The sequence below is a fragment of the Gavia stellata genome, chromosome 10 (assembly GCF_030936135.1).
Source record: "Gavia stellata isolate bGavSte3 chromosome 10, bGavSte3.hap2, whole genome shotgun sequence".
Classification (NCBI taxonomy): domain Eukaryota; kingdom Metazoa; phylum Chordata; class Aves; order Gaviiformes; family Gaviidae; genus Gavia; species Gavia stellata.
This window is the reverse complement of record NC_082603.1, coordinates 4,254,889-4,270,230: the sequence shown is the minus strand read 5'-3', so window position 1 is coordinate 4,270,230 and position 15,342 is coordinate 4,254,889. Positions and strand designations below refer to the sequence as shown.

The window sequence follows — 15,342 nt, the reverse complement described above, 5'->3', positions numbered from 1 at the left end:
GGGCCCCACTGTCGTCGCTCAGTCTGTGCTCTGTCAGCGCCGGGGGCGCTTCGTGTGGCTGACGCTCTGTTGGGCTCCTGGAGCGGGCGAGCGCAGGCCCCGGTGCCGCCGGCTGCTGCCGCCCCGGGGCTCTGGGCGCCGGTGCCGCCGGCTGCTGCCGCCCCGGGGGCTCTGGGCGCCGGTGCCGGGGCTCTTCGCCCCGGGGCAGGCGGGCCCCGCCGCGCAGCCCTCCCTCCCTCCCTCCCTCCCGCCGCGGCCGCCCTCGCCGCGCATGCGCGGCCGCCGCCGTCAGGCGCGGGAAGGCGGTGCTGCCCGCCGCTAGGCCGGCGGCGGGAGGAGCGGGCGGGCCGCGGCCCGGCCGGTGTCCCCCCCCACCCCGCCCCGGTGCCCCCTCTCCGCCTCTCCCGGCCGGAGCCATGGGGGACGTGAAGAACTACCTGTACGCCTGGTGCGGGAGGAGGAGGGTGACGCCGGCTTACGAGATCCGCGCCGGCGGCGGCCGGAGCCGGCAGACCTTCCTCTGCGAGGTGCGGGCCTTGCCGCCTCGCCGGCGCCCCCGGGGAGGGCCGCGGGTCGGGGCCTGCCGGGGGTCCGGGCTCTGCCGAGCCCTCGGTGGGAGGGCGCTGGAAGCTGAGGGAAAAAGGAGCGCCTGGGGGGGCCCGGGGGGCGGGAGGCTTGGCCGGGTCGTGGACAAAGCATCCAGGCTTCTTGTGCGCGGTGTAAAATGCGCTCGGTGGGTCTGTGAGAGTAAAGCAGCCTGGTACAAAGCTCTTACAATAAAAAGGAATCCATTTTCCTGAGGGTGAGGTGTGTGTTCACACCGCGGGCCTGACCCTTCTCGCTGTTAAAATCAGCAAGGGGTGCTGCGCATCGCCTCTGAAAACTGCGATCCTTGGCTGAGCTCGAATTGAGATGCATTAAAAAATTCCTGTTGGATGGACTGCTAGTCCGCGCGCTGCTGTAGCGTTGCTCTGTTCCTGGCTCCGGGCATGGCGGATGTGCCGGCAGGGAGCTTTGAGTTCAGGCTGGCTCTGAGAAGGAGCTGATGCTGAGCGCAAGGCCACGTGCAGAACGGGCAAGTTCGTAAGTGATTTACACTGAGCACCTTGAATTTGTCGCTATACCCTTCCTCCCCCGTTCGTCTTCCCCACCAGTAACAAAACTGAGAAGCGCAGTGATATTAAACCAGTTTTAAAGGTATTGTAACCGAGATCGAACGTTGCTCGGATGAGGTGGTTGTATGGACAGTTACATCGTTGAACCGTTCTCTGTTTTGTCCGTCGATGCCCCGTCAGCATCCTTAAAAACTTAACAGATGAACAGCTAGATTGCGCTAAAACACTTCTCTTGTACTGATTTTCACAATCTGGTATGACGGCTGTGAATCCAGCACGGTTACTGTTTGGTTGGTGATACCGTTGTTCTGGAAGACTGATAGTTGGTGCTGAAAGTGGAAGCTCGTTATTTGGAATCTCTGAAGCAGAATACTACCAAAATATGTTGTTTGATGAGAAAGTGGGTATTGGCTACCGGCGTGATTCAGCACTGAAGAACAAATGCAGTCTAGCATTAGCAATGTTGTGCAAAACTCTAGTTTGGGCTGGCTGGAATGTTATATGCAAGTCTGGTTACTTTTTTTTTTTTAAGAACAACAACTAGCTGTAGTAAAAAGCTGTTTACGTGATCAGCAGAGTGAAGCGTGGAAATCAGAAATGCGTAAGTGGTCTATCCAAGCGAAGCTGAAATGAAATGGAATCGTTGACTGTAAATGTGAAAAAAAGAAAATCACTTTAAGATGAGGGGCGGTGGTCGCAGAAAAGCGGGCGTAAAATGTCTGGTTAGGCTGAATTTTGAATACGTTTCCTCTGATCGAGTTTTGCAGCAGCCTGTCAGGCAAGCTAGCAGGATATAAAATTGCTGTTCTAAAGCTTGTCTCTAAATTTATGAAGTGCATTGCATCTTGTTAGATGTAATAACGTGGAGCTACAGTAGAGGGGACACAAGCTCTCTCCTGTCCTTGTTGTCTGAGGGTTTGGGATGAAGGGTGAGGGAAGTGAACCTGGGCCAAGTTTGCTGCTGTATGTTGGTAGTATCCCTTCCTACACGGATTCATTTTCTTCCACAAGGTTTTGGGAAACACTCATGGTCTCTGAGAATGGACTGGAGGTGTTTTCTTTAATAGGTATAAAGTATACATTCAAAACCTACAGAAGTATATATATATACATGTATAATGATATGTAACAAATCTTAGTAACAATATTTCTCCTGTACTTATTAGCAACTGATATTTGGCGTTTCAGTATTACTGGTTTTCAAGCCACTTTCACTTGTACGTGCCTCAGATCGGTATTTTTCTTTGCAGGTTCGAGTGGAAGGCTTTAACTACATTGGCATGGGCAATTCCACTAACAAGAAAGATGCGCAGAGCAACGCTGCTCGAGACTTTGTCAATTACTTGGTTCGGGTGAATGAAATGAAGAGAGAAGAAATTCCCGCTTTTGGAGTAAGCTGCTTTTTCTCCTTACCAAAGGCTTATCTTTCATTGCAGAGCTGTGCATCTGGTTGCATTTCATCCCTGGAGTTCAGTCTGGCACCCATGTGCGATGAAGAAGACTGAAAGTGCAGGACTTCTGCTTGCAGTGCTGGAAAGCTGGGATATATACAGTGAATGTTGTAGGCTGATCTGGTAAAAACAGCTGCGTGTTGGTCTGCGTAACTGATGAGGCTGGAGAGAATTCAGAGTCCCTGTAAGGTGCAGCCTGGCTTAAATACTGAATACTGTGCTGAATAGTCACACCTGACAACGGGAATTGTTTTAAATGCATGTTACGATATTTAATACTATGTACTTTAAAAAAAAAAAATCACATCTCAAACCAGATGTTGAAAATTTGGCTTTTTTTAAACCGTAAATGCTTTCTGCCTTAGCTCCTCATGTGTAATAGGACCACTGCTTTTTATGATGTTTTATGAACCATGCAAATATCAGCAAGGACTATCACATAAAAGCTGAGGAGGAAGGTAACTATCTTTACAGCAATTCTAGAGAACAGTAAATCGTGAAGCTCCATGTTATACGTTGGAAGAGTCTCTTTCTAGTGCCTCGTTAAGGATATGTCTGTATAAGACACCGTGTGATCAGCAGAAGCAGTGTCCCTGCCTCGTTAGCCTAGGTGAAGCCTTATGGTAACAGGACCTGCGTTGTTTCTGATGGACCAGTTAGTTTCGTGGCAATGCAATGTGTTGCATGGCTAGATCCTAAAAACGAATAGCGTGTTCCCTCTCCTGAGTAAAGCAGAGGTGGTGTGATCAGTTAGCTAAACCTATGCATCCCAAAATGGGAAGAACTCACATAACGATTAACCATAATTTTGTAATTTCCTAAGGATATTAATGTTTTCTTACAGCTTTTTTTTTTTGTGTGTGTGTGTTCATAAAGTATATTTGAGTTCCCTTGGATATATGATAGGGACTGGTATCTGTTATTTTATCCTGGGTGCTGAAACAGTTGATTTTATAATTGCTGAACTTCAGTAAGTCAGGGCTGCTTGTTGGTTGGAAATCTTGTTACAGAACACCCACAAAAAGCCAAATAGGCTTTTTACAAGGCAGTTGTATCCCTTTCATTTTTTAAAAGGGTGCTACTATTGGGAGTTACTACTGGGGGTAACTGTTGCACAATGATGCATGAACTGCTTAAACTGCTTGAACGGTTTTCTAGCTAAATAGTAAAAAGACTTTCTCTGTACGAACGTGCTGGTATTTCCCTTCATTCTCTTTCCTAGCCAGCAGCTGGTGATAGCCCTGATGGACATGAAGCAGCTAGAGATGTTACTGGTTCCCATTCTACTTTGGGTGGACCTCTTCCTCCGCATTTGATTATAGAGGCTGAAATAGGTAAGACTGTGAAAGCTGTAATTTACATGTATGTGGATGTAATATATGCATATAGATTTGGGTGGGGATTTTTCTCCCAAATAGCGTGATTCTGCAGACAGAAGTCGTAGTTTTGAGGCAGAAGTGTGAATGAGTACATGATATCTGAGGGACCGGTAATGTCCTGTTGAGACTGCCAGGCTATACCTCTCTGTTGCTAAGAACATGTTTTGGGAGAGTTATTTTGGTTTTGTTGGGTTTTTTTTTTCCCCACATGTTAGGCAACAGCCCACCTGGAAACTGTGGCAGTCGTGGAGCTCAGTGGGATCGGGGTGCAAATTTGCAAGAATACTATTCAAAGAGAGAGGAGCAAGAAGTGCAGGCAGTAAGTCATTCTATGTAATTCTCTTTTACTTTCATTCTTAAATAGGTATCTTTCATTCCCTTTCATTTGTTATTAGCATCTATAATCAAGCTTGCAGTTTTCATTTGATGTTTTGCTGTTGGTGTTAACTTAAGCTGCAGATTTACCTGCTGACTTTTAACAAAGGTAACTTGTTTAACCTAAGAACAAAAGAAATTGCTCTGGGTACTGTGAATATCCAATTGTTTGTATAGACATTTTGTTGTGAAAATAAGGAAGTACTGAGGATTTTTTAGCATTTTCTATAATGTCTTAATTATTTTACAGCATCTAGACAAGTTATTTCAAAGACTTGTTGTAAGAATGTTTAAAACTGAAATCTATTAGAAACCAGTAAATTACACTTTTTTTCCAATATTAGACCTCAGAGTCGGAAGTGGACTTAAACGCTGATCTTCACGGGAGTTGGACTTTGGAAAATGCCAAGGCACGTCTGAACCAGTTTTTCCAAAAGGAGAGGATTCAGGAAGAATATAAATACACTGAAATGGGGCCTGATCACAACAGGTTTGGTAGTTTTAGTCACCTTCTGCATATGAAGGGTTAGAAATATTTTTGGTGACGGTGGCTAATCGCACTTACTTGCAGTGCTCCATAGTGCTGTTTGAGAAAGCAGTGTTCTTTATCAGGACCAAGAACATCCCTAAATCTTGAAATGGGGGTGATGAGCCTTGGTGCCGAGATCTGAGTGACTCTGAAGAAATTTCTGTCTAATGTTTTTCATGGATGTGCAGCTTTTAAAGTGATTGCTGTGCTCTAGCTAACTGTTGTGTCAGTCTGAGTGGAAAGAGTACTCAATTGCTTGCGGTAATGGTTTGTATGACTGTAGTTGCCTTTGTACATTTTGAGTAAATCCTAAATGTGCTTACATTTGCTTATGTAGAAATGTGCTTTAAGGACATTTTATTTATATTTTGATTATAATTAGCTTTTTTGTCAGTGGAATCTCCTACTGGAAAAATTAGTTTGGCAGAATCTTCCCAAAGGAGTTTTGAGGGTCTTAAATTTCAATTGAAACCAGCTGGGTATTACTCTTTTTTGACTTTCTGCCCGTTCCATCAGAAAATTTGCATGTGCTTGTCCCAGATGAAAATAACGCGTAACAGATTGTGCATAAAGAATGATAGGTTTGATTTTTTTACCCCTCTTTGGAATAGTCTTTACAAGTCATCAAAACTTCAGGACATGGTATTATCTCTTGTGAAATATAATTATGTTTTGTGGTCAGAAACAACGGCATGCTGCTGCTGCTGGATTCTTCTTGTTGGGTTTCGGGGGGTTTTTTGCATTGTATAAATTTGTTTTCTCTGAGAGTTAATTTTTTTAGAAAGACAAGTGAATTTTCTCATTACAGTCTTCCATGAGACTCTCACTTGCAGGACTTCTGGTATTCTTTTGTTGTTAAGTCTTACAAGCATTTAGAACATCTAAAATACGAGTATTGGTGTCAGAAAGTTCTAAATTTTCATTTAAAACCTATTTCAAATCACTTCATCTCCATTTATGTTTTCAAGCAAGGACATTTCTTTCCCTTACATGAGTAACAGAAAAAAATAGTTTGTACAGTGCTGGGAATTTTAAATATGCTTGTTGCAGATGTAGTTCTTGAGCACTTCTTTTATGCTGTAACTTGCAGATTATTTGTGCAGCTCATTTTGTTATGCCTTCTGCATGTAAAAGCATTAAACCCCATGTATTTAACTGCATATAATCTTGAGCAGAATGAGGTGGCCATAGATGACAGTATGTTTCTCAGCCCACTTACTCTTCTTCCGGAGAGCATTTCAGAGTTTCGTTTTTACTACATCCAGGAGATCTTGTGTGAATTGCCCTGGATGGAATGGCAGAAGGGGGAACTAACTATGCTGCAATGGATCCGATAGGCATGAAACAATCCTAATGTCTTCTAGCACTCATTGAAAGAGGGCAAACTATTGGATTTAATCCTTTTGGTATGTATAACAGGAGAAGGATAATTTCAGATGGTTTTGGAGTTTTGAGGACAGTAATATAGTTTGGTTTTTGGGTTTTTTTTTAAGAAATATCAGTTGCCATGTATCTTACCAATCTGATTTTTTTTTTTAAATTAATGGTCTTTATAACAGAAATGTCAGCCTTGCTCTCAGAGGTTTTTGAAAGGAGAAATGTATTTTTTGTTGTCAATTAATCATAGTCATATGGTCTAAGAACTTAGGAATAGCTGGAAAATTTGGATTCAGGAACTTTGTTTTAATTACGACAGAAGGGTATAAATTGTAAATATGAACATGGCTCTCCTAATACACGAAGTATGAACTAAATATTAAGGGATGGGATGTGGCTTTTCTCTTTTGGGATTCCATCGGTAGCGTGGGATGCCTTTGCCTCCTTGTGTTCCTGCTGAAGATGGTAGCAGCGAGCAACACCAAAGATCTGTGCGCGTTCACACACGGGCTGCTAAGGCTGTGCTAAACAATCACACGGGAGTCTGCTGCGAACTGATTCCTGGTGTTGCTGTTCTCCCCTTAGGTGGAGGAGAATGAGATTGAATGCTGACTATAGGCCTGGCTGAGAAACATACTGTCATCGGTGCCTTAGTTGGCTGTTGTGTCCCTGAAAGCCAGTGGCCTTTGACCCATGAAGCCACTGTGCCTGAAGGTCAGTTCACTGGTAGTACAGGAAGGAGTTCCGACTTGAAATTTAAATCCCTCGCTTAACCTTTTTTTTGTTTGTTTGTTTACAGCAAGAAATGAAGGACACAGATGCAAGGCTCTGCCTGCAGCTGTGGAAGTACCAAGGCATAGTTTTCAAAGAGGATCTCAGCCTGATAAAGCCCAGTCATATATCTTGAATCGCATTTGCCAGTTTAAATCCTGTCTTATAGGAATTTGGCATTCATTTTTAATCTGTGCTTAGGTTTGTGATTCTTAAAAACAGAGATCTTGGTTCCCATCATCCTCTGTTGACATAAGACTTTCTTATTTTTTTTAAGCCTAAATTAATACACCGGTTGACCTTTAAATGAATTGGTTACATGCCCACTAGGCAAACTATTACATTTGCTATGCACAGTTACTTTTGACTATCTCCTGGTTCCCAGAGCATGGCAATAAGAGCTTCATGAAAACTGAAGTATTCTGTCTCCTTCTGTGCAGATATGTTTCATGGTCTTTGACAAAATGACCTGGTTTAGTTTTGTCTGTGCTCTGAACTGGCCAAATGTGTGGCAAAACCCAGGGTAGCTGTATTAACTGTTGCATCTGAGTTAATAAACCCAGGCTACCAATGGGTTACATGAGTATAATGTGGGATATAGTTAATGGTACAGTGGGATGCGTGTTAATGTTACATTAACATGCTATCTGCTTTATAATTGTTGCCTTAAATTTAGGCAGCTCAGAGCGTATTTCCTAATAATGTGGCTTTGAATTTCGATGCTGAACAGTGGCATTTTCAGGACTCTTAACAGATCTACTGGTTCTATTGATGACAAGTCTGTTACCTACTAACTTGGGGTTAAAGGGACTAAAAGCAGTAATATTTTACCTTGTCCATTGGTGAGTTGAGAGTCTCTGACTGAAGACACAGAAATCTTTGCCTAGAAAAATTGGAAAGAGGGGCTGTTTTTGCAGTGTCGGTGTCAGCTATTGATAATTGTACCTTTGTGTTCCTTCTTCCTCTTACAGGAGCTTTATCGCAGAAATGAGCATTTATGTGAAGCAGCTGGGCAGAAGTAAGTGTCCCTATTTATTTTTTCACCTTAGCAAGAGATGGATGTTGGTACAGAGGAATAGGTCATACTCGTGGGTACAGACTTTCATAGTTATGTGTTGGAGCCACTTCCAGAGGTGAAGGTTCATGTTTGTTGCCTGACGTGAAATGTTTTTTCTGCCTGTTGTGCTTGTTGCGTTCTACTGCTTGTCCATTACATGCCTCCACTAATCTTTTTTCTCTGCACAAAGAAGTGCTTGTGAGATACAGTAGGTTTTGTTTCTCTTAATTACTTGTTCTTCACATATCTGAGAAATGCAGGCATCTAATATGTTCCCAGGCAATGGACGTGCTGTCCACACCACACCCATTTACATACAGCTTGCTGTGAAATTTGTACCATGTTGCTGGGTGGTATAGGATAATCATACTTCCTTAGACACTGAATGCAGAAAAAACTTTACAGGAGTTCCCCAGGAAGTCAGTAAGTGACATTACACAGTTAGCGTGAGTCAGCTGATGAAGGGCCCTGGTTGGATTTTATGTCGGAACTCTGGATTTATCAAGATTTGAGACTCTTTCCCTGAAACCTGGCCTGTGTGAACAATCACAAAGCCCATTTCAGAGTAGTATCTTCTGTGGAAGCTGTTTGACTCATTAGCTACTACAGCTGTGAACTTTGTGTGCTGCAGGGATTTTCAGTCGTGAGCATGGATCAAACAAAAAGCTGGCAGCACAGTCCTGTGCCCTTTCCTTGATTAGACAGCTCTACCATCTTGGTGTCATAGAACCTTACTCTGGACAGACAAAGAAAAAAGAAGGCGAATCGGTGAGTTTGATAGAAGGGTCAGAAATTGTTGCTTTCATTTTAATGACACAAGTACTCTCTCATAAAGATGAGTGAGTTAAAGTTTGCTGTCAATATTTAACAGCTTACGAGTTCATAATAGTTTTGATTCTTTAGACCAGCAACTGTTTCTGGCCTGGCCAGTGATTTGGATTAGAAATATAACTTCATGCGTATGTGAATGGAGCAGTAAACTAGTTTTACAGCATGTTAAATGAAATAGGATTTGTCACAAATGCTTTTTTCAGTATCAGTTTTCTAGAAGCTTAAGGATTTCTGTTTATGGTATGTACAATTCTCGCCTATTTGGTTTCATTCTCTGGCACATTAGCATTTTTCTGGTATTCGGTTACAAGTTTGGGAAAGTTTTTCTCTGAAATTAAACTCAGATACTTAAAAATATTCTACAGATTCTTGTTGGATGACAAGTCAGCAAAATGTTTCAAGAATGTGAATTTTGAACTGACGGTACTCTTTGGCCCTGTTTCACTAGGAGCTATTTGATGGTTCAGTGTACTCTCTGGGAGCCTGCAGTTCTGACTTCCATTGTCTGCCTTTTTGTGTATATCACCATGTAGTTTTTAAACATTTAATAGGTGGAACCCTTTGAGGTGTCGCTGTCTTCTGACTTAGAAAATCGGCTGCAAAACATTGTACGGGAACTGTCTCTGGAGATTGTGCCTTTGGTGAGTGTGTGGTTCAGATACTCCAGTATTTAACATCAGGCCTGCTTGTTTAATACATTTATCTTTCTTTGCCCGCTTTGCTTTTGGATTTATAGCCTGAAGATCCCAGTAATCCAGTCATGATTAATGTTGGCAAGTTGGCCCATTTTGAACCGTCGCAGAGACAAAGTCATACAGGAGTTGTTCCATGGTCACCACCTCATTCCAACTGGAACCCTTGGACCAGCTGCAATATTGATGAGGGTCCTCTCGCAAATGTAAGACAGCTTAAATAATTGATTTGTTGTTTGTTTTCCCCATGCTTCTGGAACTTTAAAATGCTTTTTTCCCCCAGGATTTAAAGTATGAGCTATTCCCAAGGAGAAAACAGTCCACTGATTAAATTTCTTCCCTTCTTGACCTGGAGGAAGGGAGTCTTTTCATTGGTAGGAGTTCTTTGTGCTGCTTGCTTTTTTGTCATTTCTAGTCCCATTCACCGCGGAACAAATGAAAAGCAGCAATGTAGCGTGATAAAATGAGGAAGAAGGGAAGAAATACTAGGTTGCCAAGTTCAGAGGCATAATTTGGCCACTGGTACAACCTGGTCAGAAAAGACTCTCAGGGCAGGAACTTCAGTTTCCTACAACAGGGAACCAGAATAGTTACGACGAAAATGATAATTTCATACTCCTTTTGACTGCAGTTTTTCCCCATAAATTACATTAATTTAACATTGATCATTATATGTTGATTTAAAAAATATGGAACTGATGTAAGTTTGAGTGTTGCTGCTTAAAACACATAATCCCTATATTTACGGACATTGCAAATTGAGCTGGCTTCAAACCTCAATAGGATTTCTATGTGCTAGTCATGGTACAGCTAACTTATTTTCAGTAAAACCAACTAGCCCTTTGGGAACAAATTTGAATTTCTTTAGAATTCTTTCTTAGTTGAAATACAAGAGTTGCCTGATGAATTTCCATCTCTGCTCGCTTTTCCCTTTTCAGCTACTGTTCTGTGGGTTGTTATGTGCTTACATTATCTCATTCACAGAATCACAGAACCGCTAAGGTTGGAAAAGACCTGTAAGATCATCAAGTCCAACCATACATTAAAAACTAAAACTCCTGTCTGAATGATCATCTAAGTATCTTGTCGGCTTACTGCTGAATAGAGTGTGTTTCTCAAGCAATTAAAGTATTTAAATTGAAACAGTCATTCTTTTTCAGTATATTGGATCTTTTTGAGAAATATCTTTGAGGATGGCCGTTTAATTTTAACACGCTGGAATGAATGAAATTGAATAGCTCATAGGCATCACTGATTTCAGGGTGTTATGTAGGAAATGATCCTTTACTGATATTTGCAATCATTATGTTGGTGTGACTGACTTTATATTGAAGTTATGATATAGATAAGCAGAGGGGTCAAAAAGCCTCCCAACAATGTCTTGTCTTTGCAGCTCACTCCAGAGCAAATAAGCATGGATTTGAAAAGTGATTTTATGTACCGTTTGGAGCAGGATCAAGAATTACAAAGGGTAAGTGCGCTTCGTGTAACACGGCATGCTTGCGCTAGTCTTTTTCTTTTCCAAAAGAGGTTGAACATACCGCATACAAAGTGTGTGAGACTGGATTTCAGTAGTCATACCCACCAAGTTTTCAGAAGTGCTGGATGTTACGCTGGGATGGGTGTGGGGATGTGTTGCGCTGTGTAAGGAAAAAATGCAAACTATGATTTGTTCTTACACAGTTTTTCCTTTGTGTAAGCAAAACCTGTGTAGACGAGTGAGACGAAGTATGGATGTGGAGCAGAATAGGTTGATTTTTGGAGATTTTTGGAAATGTGATGGATTTTTTTCCAGATCCAACAAGAGAGAGAGGCCTTACCTGTGAAGAATTTTGAAAGTGAAATTCTGGATGCAATCCATCACAATTCTGTTGTTGTAATTCGTGGTGCCACTGGTTGTGGCAAAACCACACAAGTGCCACAGTACATCCTGGATGAATACATCAAAACCAACAGAGCTGCAGAGTGCAACATAGTAGTGACACAGGTGAGGAACGTGTTACAAATGCAAGCACTTAAGTTTTGTGGTCGCATGCTAGAAATCACCTATTAGGATGCGTTGAAAAATTTGGTTATCATTACTGGACATCGTTCATAAAAGTATCTCCTCAGTACTATATGTAGGAGAAACCTCAGCATCATGTATATTTTCGTTTGGAGTGCTACTCTTTCATGTATCTACAGTTGGGATAATCTGGCTTGTACCTTGCCCAGGTGAAAACTTTTTGGCAGACCGAGGGGAAATGATTTGGCAGATGCCATCTGGTAGTTCCTGTATATCCTTATATTCCTCCTCTGTAATTTTATGTGCAGAATTACCCATTTCAGAAGAAAAAAGCCTGCTGTTACAGATATTACTGTTTAATGACTACTCTGTAAAGAAATCTTAGGACAGGACACCTATAGCTTTTATAATTTACTCTCTTGGTTTTGGTGGTGTTCTGATAAACTTGTAAAACTTCATTGTTAAGTTAGAGAAAACTTTCTCATCCCTCAGCCTCGGAGGATTAGTGCAGTTTCTGTAGCAGAGCGTGTGTCATATGAGAGAGGAGAACAACCTGGGCAAAGCTGTGGATACAGCGTGCGATTTGAATCTGTGCTTCCTCGGCCGCATGCCAGTGTGATGTTCTGCACTGTAGGTCTGTATTGTTTTGTTTATGTTTGGAGCTTATTTATTATGGGTCTGAATTCTTTGAGTTAGCAGCAAAAGCAGAAACATGGTTACATTAAAATTTTTAGAAAATCTGCTTAAAAGATGAACAAGTTTTGGGGTTTTTTTGATAGAATAAGTTTGCTGACATACTGTTGTGCAGAGAAAGATTAAGATTCTTGTTCAGAAGTATGATAATACAGGTCTAATACCATGCAGAAATAATCTCCTGAAGAGATAAAATCACCATATATTTATTGTCTGTAAAAGATAGAAGGGGAAGCGGTATTGGGTGGGAAAGAAGAAAGAGTTTTCCTAGTAGCAATACTTTATACCCTCCCCATCCCTTGTACGAATGAAAGCGTGGCAATTGGAGATGGGGCTGTAAAAGGTGCTGGGCAGCCTGCACGCTTCTTGATTTTTAAACCAGTGCAACTGTTCTTGATGCAATGAGGCGGGGCGGAGGGCGGTGGGAAGGCTGAGCTGTTACCTACGTGAACATTTAACTACTATGTCTGTTTAAGGTGTTCTTCTGAGAAAGGTGGAGGCTGGGATCCGTGGCATTAGTCATGTTATTGTTGACGAGATCCATGAGAGAGACATTAATGTGAGTTAGCTGGTGATTACGATCCTATTTCTCTCGGTGCTTCTGTTCTGTTTAACTTTTGCACGTGTTCTTAAGTAATAGTAAATAAGTGAAAGGAAACTGTATTTTACTAATTGCCATATATGCAAGTTTTCCATCTTCGGTAAGATTTTTAGAAATTCTTCTCCTCATTACTCCTTACCTGATTAAAAGAACAAGGACTTGCGCTTACTTGCTGCCCTGTCTCTTTTGCCTGTTAGGATCTCCTTCTATGTCCTGGTCCTCTCTGGAAAATAGAACCACCATGGTACAAGCACTTCTTGTCCAAATGTGGGAGCATGTTGAATGTCACTTTTATTTTGGAGTGCTTTTTCTACTGACAATGTTGTATTACTGTAACGGAACAGCAGTGATTTGTATTTAATTTATTAAATTAAATACAAATTAATTAAAATATATTTAATACAACAGGTATTTACAGAAGCTGCCATCTTGGTAGTGACACATTTCAGACACAAGGAAAAATGCAATAAGCTGAAAATAGAACTGGGGGAGGGATTGTATGTAACTTAAGAAATGGGAAATGTTTTCTGTCCCCCTGATTCTTCCGTATGGTTTTCACCTTTGCCACACCAAGAGTGAGAGAAACTGCTAAGTTCTCACATGCTTTTTAAGCTTGTTTTGACAGAGTTTGGGGACTCATTTAGATGAAATTGCAATGCAGAATTTTCTGATCTCTTCATCTATTAAGTTTGTATTAATGATGTAAAATACAAGTTTTCAAATTTTGAATGAGATTGGAATGTTAGCTGTTGAACTAAGGGCCCGCCTAACTGCGTGGCAAAACTAAATGTCAGGTTTAAATCGAACTAGAAAACTTCTCATACAATTGCACTGAGTCATTCCTATTTATTTTATGAACTATGGCTGCTTTATATGTAAACCAAGATTAAAAAGACCTTTAGGTTGTAATGTATTGTTAGGAAGGAAGCAAACTATTTCTGAATGCTTTTCTTTAGTTTGTTTCATTCTGATAGAAGAATAACTCTTCTTTACACTGGAAATACTAAAATTCATTTACCCCAGAAATTGCAGTATTTTCAAAATAAAGCACTGACAACTGTTTCTAGTTATAGAATGTTGTTGTGATAAGTGTTAGTTCTTTTGCCCAGCAAAGCTCCTGCTCATTAAATGTGTATGACTATGTAATTCTTTCTGGTCTCTTGGGAAGATGTTGCTTCTTATGGGTAGGAAATTAATGCTGCTCTTACTCTTATTCTCTTTATATGCAGACTGACTTTCTCTTGGTGGTGCTGAGAGACGTAGTTCAGGCATATCCTGAAATCAGGGTTATCCTCATGTCTGCCACCATTGATACTACTATGTTTTGTGAATACTTCTTCAACTGTCCTATCGTTGAGGTCTTTGGTAGAACCTACCCTGTCCAAGGTAAATCATTGATTGAACTTTCAGGAACTGCTTTAGTTTTTATTTTATCAGTCATATGCTTTAAGATTATGGCTACGGCAAGATACACATGTCTTTTGGATTGCCATGTCTTACGGATGTGGCTTACCCTGGGCAAAGAAGTCAGGAACACTGAATCATTTCACAGCACCATTTGGTTTAAAAACAAAACCAAACAAATAAACAACGCTACCTCCCACCCCCCAAAAAAACCTCAACAAACAAACCCAGAACACAAAACCCCACCTCCCTAAAACACTGCCTCTTGGGGTAGTTTCCGTTGGAGAACGAGTTAGTAATAGTCAAGCTGTGGTGGTTCACATCAGTTGTCTGTGATACTGGGAATAATGGAAATAGCTTAGATGAGCCAGTATTAAAAACAAACAAACCAATGAGTAAAAAATTATGTGGAAGTATTTTGAATAGAAGAATAATTATTGGAATAGTGTGGGAATAATTCTCATACCCTAGCTAACAGCCAAGGAGTTTTGTCCAGTCTTGGCTTCATGCTCTGAAGCATCATGATTATATCGGGAGAATCTTGAGAGGCGATAAAAAGAATTGTGTTCCCTTACACAGGCTTCTAGTGGTCAGTCATGATAACCAATGCTTGTCTGTCCTTGCAGATTATTTTCTGGAAGATTGCATTCAAATGACTCAGTTCATTCCTCCACCAAAGGAAAAGAAGAAGAAAGAGAAGGATGAAGAAAGTGGTGAAGATGATGATGTATGTTATACTTTTTAATATGAAAAATTAAACAAGTGCCAGTTAGGACTCTAGCTCAAATGTAATTTGTTCGGCATTGGTGAACTTAAACATTTTGAGCAGCTTTCATATTTTTAATATTGAAGATTGCTGTTAGCTTCAGAAATAGAATTGAATTTTCTCATTGCCCTTGGAAGCTAAAGAATTTCTTTTTTTGTTGAAGCTAAATTTCTCATGTTTTGTCAGCCTACTTCTTTTTAAAGATAGCACTGAAATGCTTTTAGAAGTGAAAACATTGGTGACCTTGGAAGAAGAAATAGATACAGAAATATGAGCTTGGGGATACCTTTTAAGGG

General features: G+C 41.1%; 1 protein-coding gene across 1 annotated transcript in view; it reads left to right on the top strand.

The window, feature by feature from the left end:
• Nucleotides 1–416: 416 nt before the first annotated feature.
• Nucleotides 417–15,342, top strand: part of DHX9 (DExH-box helicase 9) — a 28,601-nt gene continuing 13,675 nt past the window's right edge. Inside the window, exons 1-15 of the mRNA XM_059821648.1 lie at nt 417–527; nt 2,366–2,564; nt 3,826–3,900; nt 4,161–4,264; nt 4,665–4,810; nt 7,969–8,015; nt 8,686–8,822; nt 9,437–9,526; nt 9,622–9,783; nt 10,971–11,048; nt 11,373–11,564; nt 12,075–12,216; nt 12,752–12,834; nt 14,106–14,262; nt 14,907–15,007. Of these exons, the coding sequence (XP_059677631.1) occupies nt 417–527; nt 2,366–2,564; nt 3,826–3,900; nt 4,161–4,264; nt 4,665–4,810; nt 7,969–8,015; nt 8,686–8,822; nt 9,437–9,526; nt 9,622–9,783; nt 10,971–11,048; nt 11,373–11,564; nt 12,075–12,216; nt 12,752–12,834; nt 14,106–14,262; nt 14,907–15,007 (1,824 nt within the window). The remainder of the gene's footprint in view (nt 528–2,365; nt 2,565–3,825; nt 3,901–4,160; nt 4,265–4,664; nt 4,811–7,968; nt 8,016–8,685; nt 8,823–9,436; nt 9,527–9,621; nt 9,784–10,970; nt 11,049–11,372; nt 11,565–12,074; nt 12,217–12,751; nt 12,835–14,105; nt 14,263–14,906; nt 15,008–15,342) is intronic.